The sequence below is a fragment of the Typopeltis vanoorti genome, chromosome 15 (assembly GCF_054136105.1).
Source record: "Typopeltis vanoorti isolate ZY-2024b chromosome 15, IOZ_Tvanoo_1.0, whole genome shotgun sequence".
In the NCBI taxonomy this organism is placed as follows: domain Eukaryota; kingdom Metazoa; phylum Arthropoda; class Arachnida; order Uropygi; family Thelyphonidae; genus Typopeltis; species Typopeltis vanoorti.
The window spans coordinates 31,387,145-31,405,556 of NC_143563.1; the positions used below are offsets into that span (position 1 = coordinate 31,387,145).

Below are 18,412 nucleotides of genomic sequence, written 5' to 3' on the forward strand. Positions count from 1 at the left end.
AGGGCTACACTGTTTTTCTAAAATTCTTGATATCTCTTTCGCTTTTTCTGAGTCCGTGTGTATGAGGCCCCGCTCTGACTTGAGTGGGGGAAGAGATTTGCTTTTGTTTCTGAGGTTTCTTAATATATTCCAGATGGAGTGTTCGACAGGTGATGTAGAGGCTAGCTTGGTTTCCCATGTTTCGTTCCTGTGAGCTTTAAGTGCTTCTCTAACTTCATCGTTTAGCTTGTTGAGGATCTTTTTGTCTTGAGGTGCCCGAGCGTTATGGTACCTTTTCCTTGCTTTGGTTTTGTCCCTAATTAAATTCATGATGTCTTCAGGTAGTCGATTCGGCTTAAAGGTGATTGTAGTACCGGTTGCAGCCTTTAAGGCTGTGTTGATTTGTTGGGTCAGATTTTTGACTGCATTTCCAATTTCTTTTTTTTTTTGGAGCTGATGTGAGGAACAGGTTTAATGTGTTCTGGTAGTACTTTTGATAGTTTTTTCCATGAGATGAAAGAGTGGATGGGAGGCGGCAGTTGTTCTTGCTTTCACAGCTGGAACAGGATTGGGTTGTGATCAGATGTCCGCTCGTTTAAAGAGTCTAGGCTATTATGTAGCTTAATATTTTGCAGGATAGCTATGTCAAGTATGTTAACTGTGCCGTACGTACTGCGATGTGTGGGTTCGGTGGGGCCTGCCACCACTGCGTAGTTTGAACTGGATTAGCTGAAGAGGATGTGGCTGTTTCTATTGGTGGTTTACTGTTCCATGCAGGGTGTTTCGTATTTAGGTCACCGGCAATGATGACTTGCTCTCTATTGTTCAGGACGCCATCCAGATCTGAATGCAGCAGATTTTTTGATGGTAGGTTGTAGGCTGCATAAAGTTTTAGTTTCCCAGCTGAGGTAGTGGGTACTACTATTCCTGTGAGCTCTAGATTTTTGGTTGAGGGGCTGGTTACAGAATGGTGATCGATGTGGTTGTTTATGAAAATGGCGGTGCCACCTCCTCTGTAGTTTATTCTGTCATTTCTGTGGAGGAGGTATCCTCTAACTTTGGGGTTGTCTGCTGGTCTTAAGTGGGATTCGTTTATTAGGATGATGTCTGGGTTGTATCTCACAGTGAATTCCTGGAGTTCCAGAACCTTGTTTCTAAGTCTATTCGCGTTCCACGCGATGATCTGTAGAGAACCTGGGGTGATTTTGCTTCTATGCATTTATGAGAGCTGTTAGGATGGATTGGGTTTCTTATAGAAATCTTTTCTGGAGTCCAACGAGAAGTTGGATTTGCTAAAGTCCTGCAGTATATTTGCGAGAGAGATTGTAATGATGGCGTAGGTCTTCGTCTGCCGTTTGTGATTTGGTCCGATCGGGGCTTCAGGTTGCAGCAGTTTGTCCTCTGTCGTATTTTATCGACCTCTGGGGGTGTTGTAGATCGGTAGAGGAGGAAGATTGTCTGTTTTTTGGGTGTTGCATACATCATTTGTAGTTTGTTGGGTGAGGGGCTACCGCAGTTTGCACATTTATCCTGGGGTGGTTTTCAGCTTGGTGCAGGTGTTTGTTGGGTGGCTCTCATCGCATTTTAAGCACTTATATTTTGCTTTACACAATGCCTGGGCATGACCAAACTTTTGGCACCTGTGGCACTATCCTGATGAGGTTCTTTTTCTTAGTCGTTCTGGTCTGATTTTTAGCTCGCAAATTGGTGTTAAGTCGTATATGATTTTGTATGCGTGGTGAATCTCTACCAAGACGAGTGGCATCGGACTTTTGTCCGACCTGGTCATTCTGCTGACCTTGATGGGTGGTAGGTCTTGCTAGCAGAGATTGGCGGCTATGTCTTCTGTAGGTATGTCCTCTGATACTCCACAATAAAATAAATAAAAATAAAACCACCTTCAGGCTCCTCTCCTCTCCGAGTCGAGGGTGAAGGTGTGGTATTGTGCACCTTTGGTGTCTAGCTCCTTCGTGAGTATTCGTTAGTCGAATATAGTGGCGGGCTGGATTTTGATGCCGTCGTCTAGATTCTTAGCTGTTTTGTACGCTATCTGCAGGCCAGCCATGGTGACCCTTAGTGTCGTCCACCTGCTGTTTTCTCTTAGGATGCTTGGGGGAACTTTCTCTTTAGTGAAGGCAGGGGAGTCAGAGTTGTGTCAGTCTTCGCTCATACCTTCATCTTTGGATGGTTCTGTAGTCTGTGTTTTGCGCTTTTTCCGCGTGTGGGTCTCACCTAGGTGGGGGGGACCACCAAAACAAATTTTTCCTCTGTGATGGCGGTATCCTCGCTTTCATCGGCATCCCTCTCGTTGTGGAGTACAGGTTCAAGGGGCATGGCCATTCCACATCAAACATTTTTTAGTAGTTTTTTAAGTAGGCTTAGCGCCAGTTCTCTGTCCAGCGTTTCTATCAGGACGTCGGTGTCTATTCCGTTCATTGTTAAGTCTCGTAGGTGTTGATTGGGGGGGGGGGTTTGAGTGGTTCAGGACCTGCCTTGTCCCTTCCTTCCACCAAGTGTAGACTGGCAGTTGAAATCTCCTTCGGGATTTCAACTCCTCACAAGCGTCCGAAAGATCATCCAATTCAGAGTTGGTTCCATTCAGTGAAGTCCCCCCCCCCACTACTGAGAAGAACCACTCCTATTCCAGGGAAAAGCATCCACCGATAGGGCCAAGCAACTGGCCCTATCGGTGGAGAAAATCCTCCCCAGAGACTCAAAATGCTCTCTCAGGGCAAATCCCCCGAAATCTAAGCCCCCCCCCTCCCTCACCGGGAGAAAAATTCGGGGAGAAACCTGAGAGAGCGAAACTCTGCGCCCCATTTTAGTCGCCTCTTAAATCATAATATAATTAATTCTAAAATTATTATGTACATATTGTATATTGCACATAACTGAGTTATGATTTTGTTTTAATTATTGTTATAGAAAGAGATTCTATCGACGAGTAATGAAACCGTGTGCAAGATTATATTGTCAGGTTAAAAAAAAAAAGATATTTTTAATAAAGCCATTTTTGAAACAATTGAGAAATTAAAAATAAACTTGTTTTGTTAAGAGATTATTGATTGATATATTATTAGGAATTAAAAATTAGAATTAGCTAAAATTTCTACTTCCTAATTTTTTGAATGTGTAGCTCAGTGGATGTGGCGTTTGCACCCCACCGCGCTAGGCCGCACGAAGGAAGACTTGGTTTCGAGTCTAGTCGGCGACTAGAGGAAATTTTTCTAAGCCTTTTTTCGACCGGTTCCCGAGTTAGTCGATCTCTGGCACGGGCAAGTGGGTTTTTCCTCCCGGAAACTCGGGTTTTTCGTCCTTTAAACTCAAGAAAATCGACCGTAGAACCCACATTATTTCAGACATTAAATATATTGTATTAGGGTTAGGGACCACGAGATGGCGGCACATTTGAGCCGTCTCTCTTCACTGTGTACCGCTTAACTAGTGATAGCCTTGGGCCATCTATCTCTGATTGGTACCAGTGGAGATTGAACTGCCCACTCAGTCTCCAAAAGTTAGATAGGGCTAAATGGCCTCGCCTACTCCCCGTATACGGGAATAAAAAAGGCGTTAGCTGATTTTTTTTTTTTAATTTTTTGAAACCATTAGAGCGCAATTGTGTTTTACATATAAAGTATTTATATGTAAAATACTTAACTCTTCCACATGTCACGTCATGATCTTTAGAACTAGTATTTTTAGTTTTGCTCAATCAACCTCTCTTTTTTCTTTCTTTACTTTTATGTGTATTAAATAAGGAGATTTTAAAAACAAAAAGATTCCTTACACTGGATCCTTGGCGAAGCAATGATTTCAATTTGGTGACATTCCAAGAAATTTCTCCTGCCAGTATTCGTTATTAACATTTAATATTATTCTAATTTTTATTATTATTTTAACGAATAAGACAACGATATAAACTCTATAATAACCTAGATAATTCAAAGAAAGGATGTTATTTTAATCCTGTCGGACTTTCCTACATTCTACATTACTAATTCCTTATTTTTGCAACGCAAATAGTAGATTTAAGTTAACTCACTTTGAGCATCAAATCTATTTTAACGCGGAACAATATATTTACTCTTAATTATTTAAAAAATTACTTTCATAAAGTATTTACAAATATATAATTATTGAATAAATTCAATGCATTTAGCACACGTAGAATTATGAAAAAATATTTCAAATTCAACATTAGCTATTATTCCAAGTTGAACTCCTATTGGGTTTAAAACGCTTTTTTTTTTAAATTTATTTCATTCATCAGTTTTATTCTCCCATCATGTGGAAAACATAGTTGATGATATGATTAGCATCAACTACCACATAAACTGTTAAGGACACTTATTGTGATTGGTGTATTCCATTAGGATGACCTAACCATTTTCATCAGCGAACAGACGTACCTATTTTGCTGCACTAATCATTTTCGGAGTTAATACCAGCTTCCGATTATTATCAACTCTGGCTTATCACTCTTTTGAAACAACAGACAGCCCACTAAAACTAATTATTCTCTAACTTAAATGTTCAATAATGAATTCTGACAATGTTCTCATGAATACATGCACGCATTACTTGATTCTGATGTACGAAAGTTATTTTAATACATTTTGCATTCTGTATACAGTATATATATTGGAATATATAATACATTACTTTATTCCCGAATATCATTTTATAATATAATAAATTTAGTTTAATCCTTTATCCAAGTGTGTGCAAACAAAGTTTGCGCTTGAAAGTATCTTCGGGACTGGGGTAAAGTGGTACAACACCGGGCAACTCCTTGCAAAGGTGGAACAAGCAACCAACACTCCTATCTCAGTATCTCCCATAATGCAAAACACATCTCCTTGCGGATATGTCTAATGTTATGCATTAAGGGAAGGGCCACTACCCAGACTAGCTTTGACCTTTATTGAGGTCTCTTCAGTGGGAGCCAGGTCCAGAGGTGGAGATACCGGGCAGAAGCAATGGCAGGTCATCTTTACTATGCCCAGAGGTGGAGATACCACCTCTGGGCCTGGTAAAGCGAACAAATTAATACGAACACTCACATTTTAAAGAAAAAAAAACAAGTACAAAAATTAAACTCCAACTTTACGTAATCATTTTTATGTGTTCCCAGTAGCGCACTCAGGATTTAATCTTGAGAGGGGGGGGGGCATACGACCTAGGACTGAGCATCTGCAATGATCGCTAATTCGTAAGTAGTACAGAAATAGAAGACACGACACAACATAAATAAAAAAATTTATTTTATTCATCAGGAAAAGATTTTAGGAAATTCTTCTAGTGTTTTTTCCTTTTTCTTTGGGGGATGCCCGGACCCCTTGGCCCACCCACTCTGGGTGCGCCACTGTGTACTCCTCTGTTCCTAGTAAGTTCATTAATTCGCTTAGTCATGGACTCTACCAAGGTAGAACACATTTTTCTTATTTCTCATCTCGAAACTATATTTTTATAACGGATTGTATTAAGTTATTGTTTGTATAATAATTTAATTTTCCAAGTTTCTTTTTCACTATAGTCCAGAAAAAGTTTCTTTTTGGGTCTGTGGACAGTCCTCCCTGCTTCCAAAAATCTTCGATGTACTGTCATGTCAGAAACATGAATCCCAGCTGCCAAGTCTCTATTTAAGTCTACAGCAGACAATCTTGGATTCATGTTGCTTTTCCTAACTAGTAAACGATCTTGAGTAATTGCAGTTTCCCTTTTACGCCCACATTTGCCTTTTCTCTCAGTAGAAAAAGTACTGTCTCCCTAAACCTGTTTAAAATCGCATTTATAGTACCCAAACCAACACCACATTCATTGGCAATTTATCTTTGAGTCATGGATGCGTGCTGAGAAAGACGACATATTTTATAGCCACACAAAATGAATAAAACACTACAAATGTCAACTTATTTGCACTATTAAAAACGCACAACACTATTAATAAACATCGTCAAGACAGTTAAAAACACATACATACAGCACTCAACCAAAATAGTAAACTAAATCCAAAACCAAAATTACTGAAACATAAACCAAACAAAAAACTTCAGGAAAATTTGGCTTGTTCGGATTAATTTGTTTCCTACTGTATATATTAAATAGTTCTTGGCTAAATGTCTTCGATGTTATTTGTTTGAATTTAAGCAAAGACTTTGATAGCGTTACAATGTATTAAATAGCTACTGATGATCACCTAGAGTCGTCCGCGCCAGGTTATGGAGTGGAGTCTCCCAAGAGTCAGTGCTAAAATTTTTCCTTTTGCTAATGATTTAAAGTTGGACAGCGTATTTAATTGTTCTCATCAGTGATGATGTAACTTCTTTCCATGATGAGAGTTTCAAATGTATGGGAGTGTAGATGGGAAAGTAGAGTTTAAAATTTAATGTGAACGAATGAGAGTATATCCTATAAAAAGATAACATTAGATGGATAAAAGTTGAATAACCAGACTTCGTAAAAACATTAATGAATAAAAAGATTTCAGTGTTTGGGGTTGATAAGGAATTTAAGTTCAAAAATCTGTATTATTAGGCAACTAGAAAAGCTCAGCAGATTGTGGGATTAATTAAAAGCTTTTATATGTGGAATAGACTTCAACACCGGATTGTGAGGTTTATGTAACGTTACAGACAACATTAGACAGGTGTAATGATTATAAGATATGTTAATAAAAATTAAAGTATTGACTATCTATGTATTAGTGAATATGTCAGTATTGTTATTTTTGTATATAAATATGTACAAAAATAACAAATAAATAACTTGAGAGAATGAATGAGTACTAGAGCAATAGATGAGTGAATATGCACAAATCATTCTGCACGGGAGGGGGGGGGCTGGTGAAATTCGTAATACACGTATCAGTTTGGCTACAGTAGTGATCAGTCGTTATATGGCTCACCTGCTGGCCACCTTTTGTCTTTTTAATGTTGAGTTAGTCGGTCTTGGACTGTGAAACATAAAACCGACTGGAAACGCATTTTGATTTTGGTTAAGTGTCCTTAGTGGTAAATATATGAATTTGGGTATTTTGTAGGGATCATGACGTTCCCACTCTAGATGGACTTAAGTCTCCTGGTGGAAAGCCAATAATAATAATGTGTATATATGGCGTATGTAATTAATATAATAATATCATTATTATTAAGAATATAACGTAACATATAATAATGCCATTATTTAAAACAAATATATAACTTAACATACCATAACATATATATAAAACAACATATTTAATAATATCATTACTCATGTATACTTATTATTATTACGTAAAGAGTTCAAGGACTCATCACTGAAGGGCACTTTGTACAACCTATTGTCTACACCAGTGCTTCCCAAACTTCTAGATGTCAGGGTCCCCTTTGCAAAAATTAAAATATTTCACGGCCCCCCTCGAAAAAAAATAGTAATAGAGAGATATATTATTATAATATTTATTGTATTTATATTCAATATAAAACATACACAGCGAGTATTGCAAAAATCAAATGCATATAGTACATTTTGTTGCCTCTTACCGTTTGGTTCTGAAGACGATGAGGGCTGTTCTGGTAAAATATGAAATACTGTCCTTTTTTTGAGTCTGTTTCTGCTTCTTCTGATTGTTCGCGGGATTTTTTATTATTTTTTTATCAGCCACTTATCCATCTCAGGGTTAAATTTTTTAACGTAGAATAGATCAAATAATATCACCACTTACCGATACTGGCACACCACAGACTGATAACATGCAATTAGTGAATATTACGGACCAGGAACATTTTTCTCTTTTGTGACTTTTCTCCCTTTAAGGTAATTAAGCCTAACGCGAAACAGACAGCAAAGGCAGGTTATTAAAACGTGCATATGATTGGTGCGGTATTAACAAAAGATCGCGCAACCGAAAGATAAAAGCATAGCTGACAGTTGAGTTGAAATGCTAACTTTCTTCAACCGAATTCCATATGTGAAACTGCCATAACATTCATTATATATATATATATATATATATATATATATATATATATATATATATATATATATATATATATATATATATATATATATATATATATATATATATATATATATATATATATATTACTTAGTTTTAACACTTTTACGAATTTTAACACGTTCGGTTGAATTTTATTGCTGCCTTGGGAAATCGAACTCACACACATCTAATTAATAACAATAGTTTTTAGTTAGCTACTGTGTTTGCCCACGCAACATATGGTTTTGTTTCAGTCTATACAGCATAGTTTCTGTATGAGGGGACATGTGATTCATTAATTAGTGTGTTTTTAACCCAGTTGTCTCTAATTGCACTATTTGTTGAGAAATACATTACACAGACTCCTCATACCTTATTCACTGGCATAATAAAAGTACTTGTTTTTATTGCCTCTGCAGTATAGTTGCTGTTAGGGAGCGCGTGTTGTTTACCACTGCAAGCGAGTTACTATCTCCCCACATGAACTTGTTTAAGCTTTTTTTCATGTATGAAGTATGCGAAACTTTTATTGGTAACAGAAAACTAGCTCGGATGACAGTGATAATATAAAACGAGTTTTGATATGTATATAAAGTCAATATCAACAGTCCCCGTGATGAAAGGGACAGGAAGATTTGGAGCTTCCCTGGAGAGCATTCGAAGTAAATACAATTAACCACTGCTTTGAAATGAAACATATGAATAAGCAATATTTACTAATATTCGTTAAACGCCGAAATACGCAGGAAGCAAAGTTTGTGAACCAACACTAATGTGTGAATTTTTCCATTAAAATATAAAAAATAACAAAAAGAAATAATAAAAGTTAAATACGTTTCTTTTAAAATAAAAAAAATCTACTTAGTCTTAAAACATTTTAAATTTGTTTTCATTATTTCACGGCCCCCCTCAACAAAACCTATGGCCCCCAAGGGGGCCGCGGCCCACAATTTGGGAAGCGCTGGTCTACACTACTTTAAAATTTACACAGCGCCATCTATCTTTTGTCCGTAAACTGCGTGTGTATTAGAGTCGATTGGTCGACATGCCGGATGAAAAACGCGAGTTTCCGCGAGGGGAGAAAAATTTGTTACCGCCATATGAGAAGGGTTAACTTTTTCAATTGATAGAGTCCACGAAAAGATTGCTTTCATCATGGGACATCATAACTTCGATTCCCTTCACGACGATAACTGAACTTAGATCGAGGGGTGGGGGGGCACAATGTCCTGTCGTTTCCAATTGATACAATCAACGGCAAATTTCATCGTAACTGCTTTGGTCACTTTGGCGTCGTCTCCATTCAGCAGAGTTATCTTCCCATAGTCATTCATTCTCTTGATAGTTGTATAACGGAAAAACTCCTTGGGATTTTTCTTAGCCTGACTCACTAATCTCCTCTCATAATCTAACTTCGCCCTTCTTGTTATGCTTGTCACTCTTCTTGTTACCTCATTCATTTAGCACTTATTTTGTTAATCCTTTTTAATTTAGGCACACAGTCTGTTATTGCATTCATCAAATACTTCCTTAACTATGACCCACGCCATATTAATCTCTTTTCCTTCAAGTAGTTTTCTGAGTTTTCCATAATATCCTGCCCTATAGTTCCACATGTGCTTTCTAGATGCCTCTGCATGCTTTCGGACCTTCCAGTTCAGGACTACATGATCACTGTCACCAACTGGTGGCAATGTTGATATGCTGTTAACAATTACGTTATCCGACGCTATCACTAAATCCAGTACATTTTATCCAAGGGTTCCTTCCATGAGATAGTAATCCCTTAAGAACTCAAGAAATTCTCCGTCCTTTCTCCCATTTCTTCTTTTTAATTTATTTTTCGAAAATTGAAATTCCCCATTATTATAACGTTTTTTACGCTAGCTAAACTAAGTTGCCTAAACATTTCATTCTCACATTGTTCATTTTTTCTAGGTATGTAAGAGACCCAACTAAATCTCTATTTCTATCTCTCTCTAGTTATGTTTATTTCACATCAAGCACTTTAAAAATCACTCTCACTATTATCCTCTAGTTCCTCAAGCTTACATGGACACAACTCGTTTGCTATCATCATTAATACACTCCCTCTTTTGTATAATTTCTATCTTCTCTAAAAATGCTATAACCATTAACTTCAATTTCAATCAACATATTAAAAGTTAACCACCCTATTATCTGAGGTTGGACTGTAATAACCAATGCTATAAACTTTTCTGACTTATTCCTTATACTTTTAGAATTGGTGTATAAACAGAGGCCGGTATTTTTAAACTTCCCCCCTTAATTTTTCATTTTTCTCTCCTCTCTGTCAATGTTATTTCTAACAGCCATCCTAATAACGTCCGCTTCCCTGATCTAATACGCACATATTTTCATTATTATTATTATTATTATTATTATTATTATTATTATTATTATTATTATTATTATTATTATTATTATTATTATTTCGGGCGACTCCACCGAGTCCTTAGACTCATCGAGGGAGGCCCTCATGTCCACACAACTATACGACATTCTCACAGTATCTATCATACCTTGCCTTTAAACAGTAACTTTCTCTCATGCTTTAAAAGCAGCCCATCTTCAACATATATTCCTTTTCTCCCATCAGACTCATCCCATACATCGACGTACTCAAATCCTCCCTTCCTACACATCCTAGCTACCATTTCATCAACGCCCTTCTCAATCATTGTCACTTTCATGCATATTCTACCTTATGCTTTCATGTATCACATCTTCAACGTTTACATTTCTCACATATATACACATCTTCCTTAATATCACACATCACGTGCTTTTCGAAACTTTAGTCTTGGATTTCCCGTTTACCCCACGAAATTATTGTATTTTATCGCATTTTTATTTCTTATTCCCTTTGAAATAAGCTCGTAAGACTAATTTCTCAGTGACATCCAAAAATTCGTTTTAAATCCCATCTGAGCGCACTATAATTAATCTTAGTAAATCTAGTGCTTCCACTGCCATCTTTCGGAAAATGTAGGTCACATTCGACCCTCGCGTTTTTTTTTTTTTTCCGTTAAATATTTATTATTAGAAACGATGACTTTTGGACCCTATACCTGAATTAGAATTTGTTGTTTTCCTTAATCTGTATTATTTTTATTTTTATTTCAATCTGTGAGGGAAATTTTAATTTTATATATAACGAAACACATCTTTGTAATCTAAAATCTGTTCGCTGCAATCTAAAAGAATCTACGCTAATCTGATTATTTTTTTTTCCAAAAAAAAAAAAAAAAAAGCGTTGCAGTTAAATAAATATGTAGTGTGTTGTTTTATTTATGTGTTAGCTTAGTTTTCGCAGAATGATCATATAAACCGAAAAATAATTTAGGGAAAAATCGTAAAGAAATCTGTTTAAGGTGTTATAGTGGAATGCTCTGTCTAAACGTTTTTTTTTTTTTTTTTAAGCTGAAATAATATTATAAATATTATTTAGATACAATATTACTCTCAATCGAAACCAGAAATGATAATAAACCAGTAAGAAAACCTCTAAATTACAAAATAGCAATGCATAATTTACTAGTAATATTTTACAAAAAAAAAATTACTTATAAAACTTATTTTTATCTCTTAAAATTTTTGCATTCATTTAATTTTTAAAAAGTATTATTCCGCATATTTAATCTTATATTCTATATGAATGACTTATTTCTGTTAAGATTGAGATCTTATTTTACTTTTTTTCTTGTCTTTTCAAGTTCGATCGCGGTGCCATGTAATATCAGAGAGTTCATACAGTCATGTACGAAACAAATAAACAAAACGTTGCCTGTGATTGCTAAAACGTTGCAGGCTTCTGTTATGCTCTCTGCATTAATGTAATGATTGCAAAACTATATAACGTATGTCACTTATCATGTTCCTAGATTTATATAAAAGTGTTCTGAGAACAATTTTGCGAGAAATCTACCCAGGGCTTACTCGGACCACTATTTAATTTGTATATTAATAATATAGGGAAAGATTTAAGGGATGGGGGATATTCATTTGTTTGCTGACGGTGCAAAACTTGATAAAGGCAATGTAGATATCCTGCAGGATGATTTAAATTAATTGGTAGAATGGATAAAGGACAATGGTAATCAGCTTGGTGTTGCAAAATATAAGGTAATCCACTTCGGGATGAAAATATTACATGCTTTGTATTGTATTGATGGTATTAGATTACAGAGAATTGATGAAGCTAGGCATCTAATGGGGGGGGGGGAGAATGATGGTGGACAGAAATTTGAAGTTCAGAGGACGTATTGCAAAAGTTGGCAAAATAGCTCAAAGGATTAAATGGATATTGAAGAATACATTGACAAGTAAAGATAGAGAGATTATTATCCTTCTTAATAAGGTTGAAGCGAATGACCAAGCTGGTGACATGCTCCTTATGAGGATAGATTGATGGCGTGTGGGTTGCAAAGTTTAGTTGACGTGAAAGTTATTTTCCAATACATGGAGAGTAGGTAGAGGAAAAGGGTCACCCTAGAAAGTTGTGTAAGAGTGTCGTTAGTAAGGATGTTACGACTAGACTTTTTTCCTGGAGAGTGGTGAATGAGGGGAACGGATTGCCATAGGTAGTTGTGAGAGTAAAAAAATGAATAACTAAATAAATAAATAATACAAATGACTAATAATTAGTGTATGAACGCGAATTAAATACAACAATATGTAGTGAAAATTTTTCGCTAAGTTATGATAGTATATTTTCATGCTCTACAAATATGTATTTGCCTGTAGTTCTAAAAATTACACGCACACACAAAAAAAAACAAGCTGATAATGTGAACAACAAAAATAGTCATTAATAAAATACGTCTTTCGTGCACGGCTGTTATCTCTGAGAAAAAGGGCATTCAAAGCGGTATGGAATATCCTGACTGCTATTTTGTACCTTCTTTTGTAATCCAACGTTGAGGGAAGATTGAATGCATTTCTGACATCGAAGTGTTCCATCAATCATGAATAAACGTTTGTTGTGTCAGCTGGAGTACGTTTAAAACCGCTTCCTTCACTTTTATTTTCAAACTTTGATCATAGTGAGTGTCAGTTTTCGGAGGAACTTTAAACCACAGTCTGATACGTCAGCTCTTTTCTCATCAATGCGTACACACCTGTTTCTTTGAAAATTATAGCTTAACTTTGAATCAATATGCAAATGATAAATTCTCCACTTGTGTTTAATGTCGATCGATGTGTAATTATAACGTTCGTGTTTCAGATAGTGGAAGGTTTCAACCCATGCTCCGTCACTGCATTTTAAAACCTCCAGATCCCGAAGTCATAATATCGTACGAAGGAAAGTTGCTGTCTTTTGAATCCGACATGTCTCTTCCTCACGGTAGTGTGTTAGAACTAAGATGTGTGGAAGTAGGAATGTATAAATTTATTGGGAATTCTACCATCAAATGTAGGAATGGACAATGGAGTGCAGCTATGCCTCAATGTGTCCCTACCACGCTGCAACGAAATTTTTCAAGTAAGTATTTCGTGGAGGCTTTTAGAAAATATAAATTTTCGACTTAAAATAGTTATATCAATAATCTTTTAATCAGTAGATTATGTTAATTAAGGAAGTTTGTCTCTCATATATTTAGCTGATGCTCCGCCCACTATAATATACAACATTGTATCAGGAGATGCTGGAGTTACTACATCCGGGGAAGTGGTCATTCTTCCAGGAAGCATCGTCGATTTTGACTGCCTATATCAGCGACAAAACGGAAATCCTCAGTGGACGTGGACAGCTACGAAAAGGTTAAATTATTATCGAAAAATTTTATAACAGTTATAATAACTTTTTTTTAAAAAAAAAGTTTTTTTTCTTTCCAGTCGACGTCAAAATTTTAGCAGTGAAACATCCCCCCCCCCCAAAAAAAAAATAATGTCTAGTAAACCCGATAACCCTCGTTAACTTACAGAACTAGTCATAGACTCGATCTCTCACTTATTATTTAATTAAAACATAAATACAGTACGAAATTAAAATCAAGGATATTATGGATCAGGCATGTTTTTTAACCAACTATAATAAAACACTTAAAAAAAAGTTTAAAAAAATTACCAGAAAAGCTTATGAAAGAGTTGCCTTGGTTCATAATGCTATATAGATACTAATTTGATGGAATTGAATTAGTATCTTTATTGAATTCTGAATATTGAATACTCTGAATTGACATTGAAGAAATTATCTGAAAACAGTGAGTTAGACGGGGATGCCACTCTATTTAATGTACATTATATTTAAATGAAATAGAAATAATCTTAAGGATATTGAATTCCTCTAGTGTGAATTCAAACGCTACCCACCAAATGGTCATTTCGGGGGGTGGGGGGGGGAAGGTGATAATTACTGATTCGGAAAACAAAATTCATAAAAAAGTTATTTTAAACCTAAAAGAAATAGCCGATGATCCCAACATGCAAATAGAAACTTTGTCCAAACAAATATAAACCAATCGGAAAAAAGGTGATTGACTTGCCGATGACTTATTTAGAAGAGGGAACGGAGTACAACAAACTTAATTCTTGTGATACATGACGATAATGCTCATGTAAATCCAAAAGTATTCTATTGAGGCGATTTTTAACAGCATACATGAATAAGCAGAATGGCTGCTTTTTTATTTAATTAATTTTTTAAAACAGTTATTTTTAATTAATTCTTTAGAAGTAAGTCTAATAAAAAGAAATGATTTTGTGCGCATGAGCATGAATTTTACTCCATATTAAGTCAAAAGAGAATATTTTTCCATTTAAATGCAAAAGATCCTAATATCGCCACTTCCATTCACATACCAATTAGAACCTTCATTCAATATCATGTTGGACCACGTTTAGCCCGAATTACAGCACAGATGCAGTTTGGTATAGATTCCACAAGGTGTTGGAGTGCATCTACATCTACAGAATACCAAGCGTTCACCAGATAGTCCCTTAATTAGCTCAGATTTGACGGGAAATGACTTTGCTCCAGGATCTGTTTTTCTAACGTATCCCATACATTCTCAATGGGGTTAAGATCCGGGATTTATGTTCTCTAAACCACTGCTGAACGATTCTTGTGCGACAGGAGCAGTAGTCCATGAAACAATCGTCACCTGCTGGATAAAAAAATCAACATTGCAGGATGGACTTGACTGACAACAATGTTTAGATATTCCTTGGAGGATACCCGAACTTCCACCAATATCAGGGGACCCGTTCCGTACCAAAAGAACATTCTCCACACCATGACACCACAACCTTGAGTCGTGTTTACAAGACAAGCTGGGTTCTTTGCTTCACGGGGCTCCCGCCAAACTTAGTGCCTACAGTAGGTACAAAATAAGGTCTATACCATGACTCGTTGAACCACATAAGTTTTTTTTTTTTTTTTTAAAGTCTTTCGGTGTTCCTGACACCACTGTAGACGAACTTTCTAGTTGTCGCAAAAATCAGTGGTTTCCGTATAGGCATGCGACTGCTAATACTCTTCAATTCCCTGCGCATCATTTGTTGAGATGAATCGAGAACAGCCTTCATTAAATGCTTCAGTCAAATGCTGCACGCAGGAAGTTCTGTTTGTCCATACAAGCCTTCTCAGACGATAGCGATTTCGTTCCTGACAGACTGACTTAGGAACACAGTTACGCTTTTTTTTATACAAACAATGCGGGTTATTTTTCTACTGATTAAACACCCGGGATATCTCACCTTTTGAAAAATCAGTCAACTCTGCTGTTTTAAAAATCGTGGCTCCAACAGATGGGCACAATAAACCCTTTTTCGAACCCCGAAAAGATCCTTTGTTTTTCCCATTGATCAACGCTACTGACGATTGCTGACCAGTAGCGTTCTTAAACATTGCCTAAAACACGTGACTAAGCATTTTGCATAAACGCTGCAAAATGTGGCGTATATGCAAATGGCGTAAATGGCGTTTTACGTGCATCTGCAAATGTTTTTTAATTCAGTGACCTGCATGTATAGATATAATCTTAGGTAGAATATGGATTAACAGCACCTTATCCCATCTTTAAAAAAAAAAACTGTAAAGAAAACTGATTTGTTTTATTTACAAATGAGATTTTTTGTCTTCTTTACAAAAGCGAAATTTTTTCTTTATTGAAAATTGATTTGAAAATATTGAAAAAACAATATAGTAATAAAATTGAAAATATTTTTACTATATTTCTTTTTTGAAAGCCCTGAAAAAGTCTATACGGTGTAGTCAATAGCGCGAACAGATGATGATGATAATATAAATAAATTATCAATTTAGAATGGCTTATAAGTCTTGTGTAAATATTCGCTTCTTTCGCATTTTCTTCATGTTTCTTCTCCCTCTTTTTTTATTTATTTTTGTGGTGTGATTTTTTATGCACGTCACTGTAATTATGCTTGTTATTATTCTTGTAATTCGCAAGTGTTAAACGATGTTATAATTTATCTATTCAGGCAATATCCCAGTGGATGGTCCATTGCTGTTGAAGAACACAATTGGAAATATCGCCTTTCGGTCTATTATGCTAAAGAGCACGATACGGGCTCATTCACATGTACAACTCCACGAGGACTACACAATGACGTCAGGCTGATAGTAAGAAGTAAGTTGCCTTAATTTATAATAAAGAGAGAGCTAATCCATTTATTGTCAAAATTACAACCATTAATCAGCGAGTTTTTTAAGCCTATTCCCTCAGGAAAAACAGTCTATTATTGTGGTTGCTGATATAAATAAATGAAAACATACTGCACGAAGAACTTAATGAAACGAAGTATGTAAAGGGATATAAATATAAATTTAAAATATTCTTACAAGAAACGAACTGACATTTAAACATTACTGAAATTTATTTCAATCATATTGCTTGTTTTATTTTATTCTGACTTTTTATAGACAGGAAGTGGACAAAAAAAACAAACATATCAAATGACAAGCAATATGGAAAGTAATCTATGCATACTGCATTATCAAGGCCTCTTAGTAAGCAAAACGAGTCCTTGAAATTTAATATTACCCAACTGTTAACACACGTCATTACAAGAAAGTACGCATGCGCGAAATTATCAGTGCGCATGACAAGTAAACATTACGTTTGTTAAAGTGTGTAAATGTAAATATTGCGTCTAACAACAGAGGCGTCGAACATACAGTTTCTTATATATTTTTCTAAACCAATACAAACTGGAATATGATCTAAATAACAGGGAATATTTTATTATTAATTATAACATAAAATAATACAGAAATCCTTTATAATTTCATTAATAAATATTATAAATAGCGCCTTTATAACAATAAATACATTGGTTGTATTTTTATTTTAAAAATTCAGTAAATTATACTTCAGGCTTTATTTTTTTATATAATCGTATCTTATTGCCTTCTATTTACCAAAGGGAATCGGCAGCGCTCTCTAACCGTAAGTTATTTGGAAATAAAGCGGTTAGTAACAGTCTCCACTTTCATCATAGCTGAAAGATTGCTACGATGTTTATAGTCCTGCGTGTATAGACCCAAGAGAACAGCAGATAACTTCCACTGTGTGTTCCTCATTCTTTGTGCTATTTTTATGTGAAATCGCTGGAGTTTCATGGTTGATTTTTCTGATTTCTAAAGTTAAAAAAAAAAAAAAAAAAAAAAAAACTTCTAGAAGAACAAAACCGTACTACATTAACCAAAGCTACAGCTTTGTTAATGTTAATTTCTATTAATTTCTATATACAAATGCAAAACACACAGTTACTTTTTTCATTATTTATGATCATTTATGGTGTATTAAGGAATCCTTAGTATAATTTGAATTGAAAAACGTTTTCTCGTAGAAACTTTTGAATTATAATGGAAGAGAAAAGTTTCAAATTAAAAAAAAATAAAATAAAATAAATAAATAAAAAATATATATATATATATACATAACAACTAGTTTAATTTATGGTCCACACTAGAAATAAATTCACTCTTTGAGTCTCGAAATATAATACAATTAAATCAAACTTGGAGAAGTAGGCACGATGCATGTCCTTCGTTGGAAAGACCTGGGTCGAATCTCAATCTCATCAAAATCATGAGCAACCTTTTAGGAATTTTACCGAACCGGTCAAATAACAAGCCAAAATATATTAAGTAACACATATATCATCGATTCAAGACATAATACAAGAACGAAAACCCTTTAGCAGGGTGGTCGTTCCATTTGAACGATGGAAACACATCTACTAAACTATAATCAACGCAATTTTGATTTTTCGTTTCAACAGATTTTTTTGCCTTCTAAGTAAATTGTACGTAGCCAAACTATTTGCCAATAGTTATACGAGGGTGATCTGAAAAGGTCTCGGCCTACCAATGAAAAAACAAATCTATAACTTCAAAATTATTTTTATTTTTCAACATAATCTCCCTTAAGACTAATACATTTATACTAGCGATGCTCC

At 35.3% G+C, this 18,412-nt stretch overlaps 1 protein-coding gene across 1 annotated transcript in view; it reads left to right on the forward strand.

The window, feature by feature from the left end:
* The window catches only part of LOC150098565 (locomotion-related protein Hikaru genki-like), a 57,727-nt gene that overhangs the window by 24,775 nt on the left and 14,540 nt on the right, over positions 1-18,412 (forward strand). The window contains exons 3-5 of the mRNA XM_090405081.1: positions 13,212-13,469; positions 13,588-13,747; positions 16,430-16,578. Of these exons, the coding sequence (XP_090261207.1) occupies positions 13,212-13,469; positions 13,588-13,747; positions 16,430-16,578 (567 nt within the window). The remainder of the gene's footprint in view (positions 1-13,211; positions 13,470-13,587; positions 13,748-16,429; positions 16,579-18,412) is intronic.